This window comes from Carex rostrata, chromosome 19 (assembly GCF_964058835.1).
Source record: "Carex rostrata chromosome 19, lpCarRost1.2, whole genome shotgun sequence".
Classification (NCBI taxonomy): domain Eukaryota; kingdom Viridiplantae; phylum Streptophyta; class Magnoliopsida; order Poales; family Cyperaceae; genus Carex; species Carex rostrata.
The window spans coordinates 7,421,829-7,432,649 of record NC_135936.1 but is presented as its reverse complement, the minus strand read 5'-3'; the positions used below and the strand labels follow the sequence as shown (position 1 = coordinate 7,432,649).

At 31.4% G+C, this 10,821-nt stretch overlaps 1 protein-coding gene across 1 annotated transcript; it reads left to right on the top strand.

Annotated features, from left to right (window-relative positions):
- The first annotated feature begins 626 nt into the window (after positions 1-626).
- On the top strand, positions 627-3,532 carry LOC144571707 (fasciclin-like arabinogalactan protein 6). The gene is made up of 2 exons (XM_078321068.1): positions 627-1,207; positions 3,208-3,532. The coding sequence occupies exons 1-2, from the start codon at positions 764-766 to the stop codon at positions 3,517-3,519; spliced, it is 756 nt and encodes a 251-aa protein (XP_078177194.1). The 5' UTR covers positions 627-763; the 3' UTR covers positions 3,520-3,532.
- Positions 3,533-10,821: the final 7,289 nt, after the last annotated feature.

The following is a 10,821-nucleotide window of genomic DNA, read 5'->3' as shown; positions in this document are numbered from 1 at the left end:
ATTAAATTGTTGTACATGACTGCAAATTAATGATCAATTTCATTTATCAATAGATTGGCTTGTATTAAGATTAGTGCAAGTAATTACTCAAAATGAAATTCTAATTTCTTTTTCTCTTCTCTTCTTATTTGTAATTATTATTTAACTTTTCAGTGATTTTCAAGCAAGTAAAAAAAATAAAAATGTAAAGCGTACCCTTTTCAAAGAAAAATAGAACCTTAAGTATTAATATTAACTCAAATATTATGAGCTAATTATTACTTAAGTTCCAGACAATAAATGATAGTTCATCACGGAAACAAATGTCCCTTTAGATAATCAATTCAATGCTATAAAATATACAGGCTGGGACTAGTGTTGCAAAAAACGTCAATTTAGATCGATTAATCGGCTGTTTAGTTGTTGGCAGTAATCAAACTGTTATGAATTTTCCCGATTAATCGGTCAATTATTTCTAATTACAATCGATTATTCTCGATTAATCACTTGGCGATACCCTGTCCGTCCGATAACCGCATATTTACTACACTAGCTGGGACAAGTTGGGTATCAATATCATATTTTCATTGATCTTATAATAAAGCGATAGATGGACTCAAAAAGGCAACAGTCATCTCAAGTCTCACATTAAGCCAGCTCATTCCACCGCTCTCCCCTCCACCTTTGTCCCTCGCCTCGCACCACTACAAAACCTCATTCAAGCTCTCAATCCCTCTTACACTTAACAGTTAACACACACTAGCTACACACTGTGAGTTACCAAATGGCTTCCTCATCCCTGTCCTTCTCTTTCCTTCTCTTTACCATATTCCTCTTCTCCTCTACCCATGCAAAAACTGCACCAGTTGCTCCGGGCCCAACGCCAGAGCCGCTAAGCCTAACCAAAATTCTAGAAAAAGGAAGCCAGTACACGACACTGTTGCGGTTGCTCAAAGAAACCCAAGTCAGTACGCAGATTAATAGCCAGTTGAACAGTTCCTATGACGGTCTGACAATCTTTGCACCAACCGATAATGCATTTCACCAGCTCAAAGCCGGTACATTGAACAGCCTCACCGATCAGGAGCAGGTTGAGCTTGTGCTGTTCCATGTTCTACCTCGGTTCTACAGTCTTACAACGTTCCAGTCGGCGAGTAACCCAGTTAGCACACAAGCGTCAGGAAATGATGGTGTTTATACTATGAATGTCACCACCACCAGCAACCAGGTAGATATATATATATATATATATATATATATATATATACACACACCAACAGGATTATTTTTTCTTTACTGCTCATGATACGATGAATAGTTGTGATAGCAGGATTCTTCTAGCTAACCCATTATATTCGAATAGGTATACTTTTAAAATTGACCCGTTTATTTTAGATGGGATGCATGAAATTAGAATAGCAGGGATCCTTATATATATATATACAGCGTAGCAGCAGATCCGATCCGATCCGATCCGATCAATTTTGGACTGATCTTTTGAAAAGAATTCACGTGGGTTGAATGAGCTTAATTAGATCAAACTCAGTCCCCAACAAGTGGCAACGGTATCCATGCAACGCTTTTGAGCAATCACATTATCAGAGGCATATCTTTCCTCTTCATTGATTAGCCGATCAGGGTATCGCTAATCAATTTTTCTTATATATAAAAATCAGTTATATATATATATATATATATATATCATGGTAAAGAAGGACTCTCGTCCAAGATAAGCCAACATATATTGTTATTTTCGAGGGTATATCATTACTGCCAACAAGAATATCTATAATAATATTGACCCTGTTATGCAATTTTTTTTTAATGAAACCAACATGATTACTTTTTTTTTTGGGATCAAAATGACATTTCGGTTCAAGATATTTTTATAATTTTTCAACATATTTTTTTTCTCAAAATTTGTGAAAATGACTCGGATCGAATTGCCATTTCAGTTCAAAAAAAAAAGGGGACTAAAATGGCATCTTGGTTCTTATGGTTTTTGTAAAATAAAAAACAAAGCAATCAAGTTGGTTTGGTAAAATATATTTTTTTATTTATGGTTTCTGAAAAAAAAATTCATGTCATGCACATACCTTTGTCAAATACCTTTTATGAAAAATATATTCTTGTAGTTAGTGTACATGTTTTATTTTCCATATGTGCACACCTTTGTCAAATACTTATTTTAAAAAAAAAAAATTACTTCTAAATCTGATTCAAGACAAAAATTCTCAAGTTAGGAAAAAAATTCTGGATCTAGAGGATAATCTTACAAATAAATGTTTTGGAATATTATTAAGATGGATGTTGAAAATTAAATTATCAGCGTCAACAAATTGAGATTCAAGAAAAGAGTAACATATTGGATTTAGAGGGCATTTAATGAAGAGGGAGATCATTTGACAATTTTGATTATTTTTAATAATAAAGTTAAATTTTAAAATTCTAATATAAACATTATTTATATAAAATATAATGAGACTTGATGTACACATTGTTTATATAATAACATGTATGTTTTATAATACATCAAGTGAGTTAAAATTATAATGATCCAAAGTTAACGGTCTTAATTAATACATGATCAAACGATACTTCGATTAATGCATGAAATGTGATTCTTGGACTATCTATACACCCAATAACATATTTAAAAAATATTTTTAAATTTTTAAATTTTATTTGAATTTTTTTGAAATTTTATTGTTAATGTTGTCAAAATATCAGGTGATCTCTCTGTTTTTTTTTTTTTTATGAAGGCTGGCTGATATTCCGACGTTTTTAGTTATAGAGGAATGTCGGTTTGAACATTATATAAAAATATTAATTTTCTCCTTTAATTTGTTTGACTAAAATTCAAGAGTTTGTACTTTTTCCAATGTCTTTTCAATTTACAGTTTATCTTTTGTCCTAAAGCAAATTTCGTTTGAACGAGTGCCTCAAATCAGCTCTCCTTTTTGAGATTGAACGGTTCCAAAATTCAGTGTAATGTAATTTTATTTTATAGAGAGACTAAAATATATTGATGCATATAATTAATATTACAAAACTTAATATATAAAATTAGAAAATTTCCATTTATATATAGAGAGGACTTAGCTGATCATCTCTTTATCCTCACTATACCATATATATATATGCCCCTTAGACATGTATATAAAATATTGACATACAAACCTTTCATTATTAACAGTAATCATGTTTTGCATAATTATTGTGGAACAGCTAAATGTGTCAACAGGAGTCAATGACACACCAGTAAGCAGTGTACTTTATTCCGACTTCCCGCTCGCGGTATACTCCGTCGACAGCGTCCTCCTGCCACAGGCAATCTTTGGACCAAAACCACCGGCTGCTGCACCGGCGCCTTTGCCTGCAAAAAAGAAGACAAAGAAACCAATCTCTACTACTGCGGAGGCGCCTATTTCGTCTGCTGACGCCGATAGCACCACCTCAGATGCCAGTTGGAGGGGCCAAAATGCTGGATGGAGTCTTGTTTTTGGAATTGGATTTGGAGCTTTGAGCTACTTGATGTGAGTAGTGAGCATGTGAAGAGTATGCTGAGTATAAATGTTGCATGACATGAATATATATATATGAATGTGCGTTTGATGTATTGAACATGTGGATTTAGCTTTTGGCTTGATTTATCTATAATTTTTTCATACATAATTTGTCACAATTAAAAAAGATGCAAAATGTTGTATTCATTATTGACAATTTTTTATTCTCCATAATTCAAGTTATTGTTGTATATTCAATAACGCCAAAAAAAAAATATGAAATTCAAACAACATTCTAATTGTTGATTTTATTCTAGATGCCTATAGAACAAAGAAAGTGAAAGAAGCGGTTTTTGTACCTTCTATTTAATTAATTATTGTTTTTTTAATCTTAATTTCCTTCTCTTTTCGCGCGGACTTGTAAGAAGTCCGTCGCTAATTAATTTAAAAAAATTGTTAATAAAATGATTAGCTTATAATCTAGAGAAAAGATATCTCATCCTTGATCCTCATATTATTTCTGCACTGAAACCTAATAATTATGTTATGAATCACCCAAAATTTTGACAAACTAATTTTTACTTTCTTTCGATCGTCCTTTCCATACATATTTTGGGATAATTTTTTTATGAAAAGTTAACAAGATACTTGATTTTAAATTAAAATGTACTTGATTATGCAATACTTGAAACATTTTATACTGAATTAAAAAGCAACAATACTATAACAAATTGACTCTCTAAGCAAAATTTTGAATTAAAAAAAGAGGAGGGTTCAAGGGTTTAGGGTTTAAGGGTAAATACCATAGTCAGCAAATAAGACAAATTGAACGCAACACTAATAGAGATAGCTAACAAATAAGCATGTCATAGAAAAAAGGGTAAAAAAAAAAAACTCTGTTCAGTTTAAGGAGAGAGTAAATTAACTTCATAGTGCCAACAATTAATCAAGGCAAAGTACCAATCAATTAAATGAAACTTTCTCACTCGTTACAGGCTTTGAATCAAATAAAAACTTGAGATAAGAATTCAAAATTAATACAACAATTAATAAACAAAAATATTGAGCAAAGCTCTCAATGAAGCAAGGATGAACTCAAGACAACATTAATTATAAGAAACATTAGTATTCAGTTTATTTAATTAGGTATCAATACACTAGAAAAAAAAAAGGTATAGTACTCATTATAAGTTCACTACATGGACGGATTTATCTTGTTACCAAACCGTGTCACAATTACAAAACACCATAATTGATTTGCAATTGATTTGTTGTTACTATAACCAATAATTAAGGAACGGTAAAAAACTTGTGTGTTGTACTTATTGCATTTGTTTCTTGTGTGCTGCACTTATTTAATTTGAAGTGTGTTTGTCTCTTGTGGACCAGGGCTGCTAATGGATGGACCCCCTCTGTTCAAACTCGGCCCGGTTCAAAATTAAATGAAAGGGTCTTGTTCATGTTCAGCTCGAAATAAAAGATCGACCCGTCCTATAATGTTTACAACTATGTTCGGTTCGAAACTGATCCCTGTTCATAACATGCCCGTTTCAATGAACCGTGCTGAAATGAACAACTTAATAGACCACCTTAATATCATCCTGGACAATCAACAGGACTAAACAATACGGCAATCTGTATAATATGCACAACATGCCTATCAACTTCGCTAATGCATTTTTGCTTCCACATACCGTAAATTTGCCCAAAAAAAAAAATTCTATATGAAGTGTTATACAGAAAGATTCCTGTTACTAATATAACTCATTTTTCATGATGAATTGCTAGATCACGCTACTAATTTTTCTCGAAAACAAATATAGTTATAGCACGAAACATAACTTAAAAATATATATCGCAAAAAATAAAATATTACACAAATGACAAACATTGCATCTACTTGTAATATCGACCTAGAAAAGCATAACAAAATAGCACCACAAAACAAAATAAATCTCCTACTGTTACACATGCTCATCAGATCAAGTCATCCTCACTTTTGTTATATATCAATCATCTAAAAGATAAAATTACTAGTCTAGATTACATCATAATATGCCAAGTAAACAAACTCTGAATCTCAAGCCTACTTAGAATCAAACAATTATGAGGGGTGGAGACACTAGTATCACTCCACTCCTCTGACAAACATAAATGGTATACATAAAAATTGAGAAACAATTAGTTAACTCGCTCAAAAACAAAATACAGAACTTAAATGATGCACAAATATTGAAATTACTTTCAAGGTTTTCGTACCTAAAACTTATATAATACACAAATATTGAAATTTCTTTGGACCAGAAGTTTTACCTTTTTACCCTTTTCTTATTGAACTTGTGCAAGGGCATCTCAACCTGCAAAATAAATTAATTCAAGGATATGTCGATGCAAGTGTGTTGTGAGAAAAAGTGAAACTCTTAGATTTAATAATTATATTTTGAGATAACATGATTAGACGGTCTTAATAAGAATGAGAAAAATCCCGTCATTCTTGTATTGTTTCTCTACAAACTTTGTTTTAGAACTTGGTTCTGTAATTGTATCAAACTGGGTTTTACAACACCATCAATAGGTGTAAGATGCTCAATTCAAGTTTAGATCAATAAAATGAGTTTATGAGTCTATGATTTGGCTGTTTCAATGGTACATTAACAAATCTCAAGCATAGTAGAATCAGTGATGCTAAAAATTACACACATCTTGGAGTCTACTAACTAGAATCTAAACCAAAAATTATATAGTAAAAACCCAACCTAAGGTACCGGTATAGTACTGGTACCAATTCAACCTAGTATAGAATATTGTAAATAGTATAGAATACAGTACTGGTACCAATTCAACCTAAGGTACCAATACATTAAGAGTAAAAGTACCAATTTAGCCTAGTATAGAATATAGTAAATAGTTTATTAATTTCATTAATAGGTACTCTTAATTTTTAGGAATAATGGAGTAGTTGAGGAAATAGTTGGTTATTGTTCCACACCTATAGTCACACCCAAATAGCAAGATGCACGACAGGAGCAACCTGCACATATATATTATATACAACTTTAAAATAATGAATTGGGTCTGAACCAAACAGTCAAGTAAAGATTGTAAAGACATATATTGCACATATTATGATAAGGCAGAGATTATAAAGATTTAGCCAAAGACAACAACATCAAGCAAACAAGACATAATACAAGCATAATATTAGGAAGGGACAGACAAGTACTGATGCCACCAAACAAGCATTGGGACTGAACCAAACAGTATGTATATTGTAATGCTACATGAATTGTAGAGCTTAGGTTTATATGTAGTTTAGGTGCTGATACATACTGACACTGTCTTTACTCTTTACTGCATACTCAATTTATATTGAAAATTAATAATACTGCATCGCAGTTTATGAATTTGGCATACTTTGGAGGCATCTTCATCACGCAGTCATCCCCAATATATATTGTAAATATTTTATTAGAGTTTGTGCATCCTACCATTCAATAAACAAAGAAAATAATTATAGAAGAAACTCCCAGAGGATAGATTCAAAATTTAGAAAACAAATAGTGAAACGATTCTTACCTGACACTGGCAATGAATATGTCAAACAACTTATATCAGTTTTGGAATTTTTTATCTTATATTATAAGACTATACCAGTAAGTACAACAACAATAGAAATTTGTTCCCATTCATTTATAAATGTATTTTGTCTAGTACGAATGAGGAGTCTATACTTGAAAACCCACTGTTAACTCTTACCCATCAAGTTCAAGCACAACTGCACAGGAAGAGGCAAAGAGACGGTGCGACAGCGAAGAAGTCACCTGACTTCAAATAGGAGAGATGAGAGATGAGAGAAGAGAGACGCACTTCTAGGATGATTAGTGGGACCTACTGGAATCGAAGATCGGACCGAGTGTATGACAAAGAGACGGTGAAGGGCGGCAGAGTGGTGAAGAGAGGGAAAAAATCAGGCTAGAGGCGCTCAAATGAGAGAGACTCCGAGAATGAGGCGTAACTTAGAGCTTGTTCGAGGCTGATCAAACGTGTTGTTCACTGGACAAGAAACTGGCTCTTCACTGAACAAGGATAATTGTTCAGATCTGTTTCGTACTTAAGATTTAACTTGAACATGAACTGAATTTCGGGCCTTATTCAGAATGTAACTTGTTCAATATTAATTTGTTAATTGTTCAGTCCGTTTGTCCATGAATTGTCCTATTCAATTAACAACCCTACTTGTGGTGCATATTTTCATAAAGTAAATGATAAGTTAAGTTTTAGTGTTCTCCATTATCTTATTATATTTGGAATAATATCTTTTAAAATAGCCATATAAGTTTCTCAATCCAATATAAAAAAAAACGCTAGTTAGTTTTAGATAGCTCTAGATTCTTAATTTATAAATGCTTCATTATATTTTGTAGAGAGATAAAATTCTGTTTATAGAAGTAGATTGGACATGCTAAGTATATGATTTTCACACTTTACACAACAGTAGTCCTTGATAATTGTTTGTTCATTTTGAGCAAATTTGCATGATTTGTCACATAATGCTCATTTTAACGTTTAACCAAAAAAAAATTCTCACAAAAGGTTTGACAATTCAAGATTGCTTGACTCTCATATTCTTAAGTTATGCTACGCAGATACAGATAAATATCACATATTAATATGATAATCATACGATAATACTATTTTTTACAATACAAAGAAACAAGACGTCATATATATTTAATTATTATTATTTTTATACATAACACTAATATTATATATAATATGTAGATCTGAGTAGAACAAAGGTGTTCCTAAGTTCATAAAATTTTCTTGTGAATTCAACTAAAAAATCTATCGGAATGGTTTCAAATGATGAATTCTAACCGTTGAAATCAATCGTAACTACATATGAAAATATTCAATTTTCAAACTAATTTTGTATAGAGTCAAGTGGTAAAAAATCGTTAAAAATGAATGCATTAAAATTAATTTATAAACCTTTTAATTTTGACAGCTTGATTTTATACTAAATTAATTCCAAAGTTCAATTTTTTTACATATAGACGCATCATTCATAATGTAGACGAGTTTCAACAGTTTGAATTCAGCATTTGAAATCAATCTGATAAATTTTAGAGTTGAGTTTACAAAAAAAGATGAACTTAGAAACACCCTAGTTCTAATATGTAGATCTTAATTTTAGTTTTTTAGCAAGAAAGAATGTACAAATTAAAGGAACATAGATAAACAATTCTATATATTATAAAGACTATTTTTTTTTACGGCGATGCAAACTATTAATATAACAATGAACAGTTCATGAGTAACTAATTAAATACATATAATTCAGCGGCACATAAAAAATTTCCAGCATTATCGAATTTTAAAAAAAAATGTCAGAACAAAAGCTAATAAGTAAAGCATGATCCAACATTTAGGCTGTGCTTCAGAAACATTGCGCAGAGAGGAAGGAGAAGGAACAGGGAGAAAGGTAATTAGTGCATCGTCACCTCCAAATAGTATTTCGTACACTCCGATTTGGGAGTAACAAATCTCAGCGAAATACATACCATCGTTATCTCCGAACAATGTCAATTCTCTTCCGCTCCCTCCTCATTTCTCCGCTTCTGAAGCAGATGATGGAGTCCGGACTGATTACGGTCTGATCGCTCTTCCTCTCCGCTCCCTTTTCTTTTCTTTAATGAAGACGGCCTTAGGGCGTAGAAAGGTACATGTGGGCCCAGGTTTACACTGCCTTGTTGACCAGTGACCCACTTGACAGTAGCTTGCCGCGTGGATTTTCGTCTAAAAAAATAGAAATATTTCTCTTGATTTTAAAATCTCTTTACCAACACCAGAGTTAACTTACAAGGGAAATAGAGATTATCATGTTTTTGGCATCGCTTATATCATGTCCGAATTTTAGTTATTGAATATATGCTAATTAGAAAGATTGTCATGAAAGTTGGATAAAAGCATGAATCGGTTCAATTAACAATGATAATTAATTAAGTGATGTCGCAACAACAACAAAAATATATCATTCAATAATTAACAATTCTCGTTCGAACAAAAATATTCAGGTCTTGCTACATGTTTACATATTATGTCGAGTAGTTGAACTAAATTGCAACTTTCATGAGCACACTTGCGACAATTAACATTTCGTTGCGCAATACCAATATTACCAATAATTATCAACAAATTCTGGAGTTCAATGTGATGAAGACTTTCGCGATCAATATATTTACAGAAGCAACAACTAGCATATATATTTCTCTAATGGACTAGAGAAATGTAAATGTGATCGATGGAGACATTTGCTCTAAGAACATTATTAATTGTTGCTTCTGTAAATGTGATGGAGACTTTTGCAATCGATTGGAAGATCATTACAAACAGACAAATAATGGTCTTCCAATCGTTGTTTTATTCATGAACTCCCCAACAAATGTCTGATCAATAACTTACATTTGAATGCATAGATACCGATCGATTTAAGTTGGCATGAGCCCTATGATATATATGGAGGAATTAATTGTTGACAAAAATAATGTATATATGATTGAGTGTTGTATATTTAAATGGTTGAACTATGCTTTTATATATCCAATTTTCGTGACAATTTTTTTTGGCATATATTTTTTTCCTTTTAACTATGCAGTTCCTTTTTTTAACCATATATATTCAATTATTAAAATTCAAACTTGATATATATAACACATTCCTTCTTTATTCGGTAAAAAAAATGAGTAGTGCAAACATAAATGACTTTTCTTAACATTTTTTTTTAAATGTCTTTCAAATCGACGGAAATTATTCTATGTTTCAAAATTTTCTTATACTGGTATATGCGACTCAAAAAACATTATCAGTCTATTTACAAAAATTAAATGCAAAAAATAATAAAAATCAAATTAAATAGTCAAAATTGCCAAATTTACTGAACACCCATGTAACCAGTGAAAATTGCATCATACATAGAGCTTGTAACTATTTTTTGTTAAAAACTAATCTATACAAAGTAATATCTCTTTTTAGTCTTCAAATAGGTCACTGTTATAAAAAAGAAAACAACAATATTTGTTATATAATGAAGAAGAGTGAATAAAATACTTGTAAATCTTATCGGTACAAAGTAAAAATAATCTGAAAAAAGAAAAGAAAAAAAGATACTCACAGAGTGCTATTCGTTTCTCACAGGCCATCCTATCAATAAGTAGGTAATTAGTTATATCGACATTACTCCCAAAACTTTAATCTACTTATATATGTAACTACATTTTTGCCCATCAAGTTCAAGTCAAATTGAATATTGGATGATTTATTATATATTAAGTAG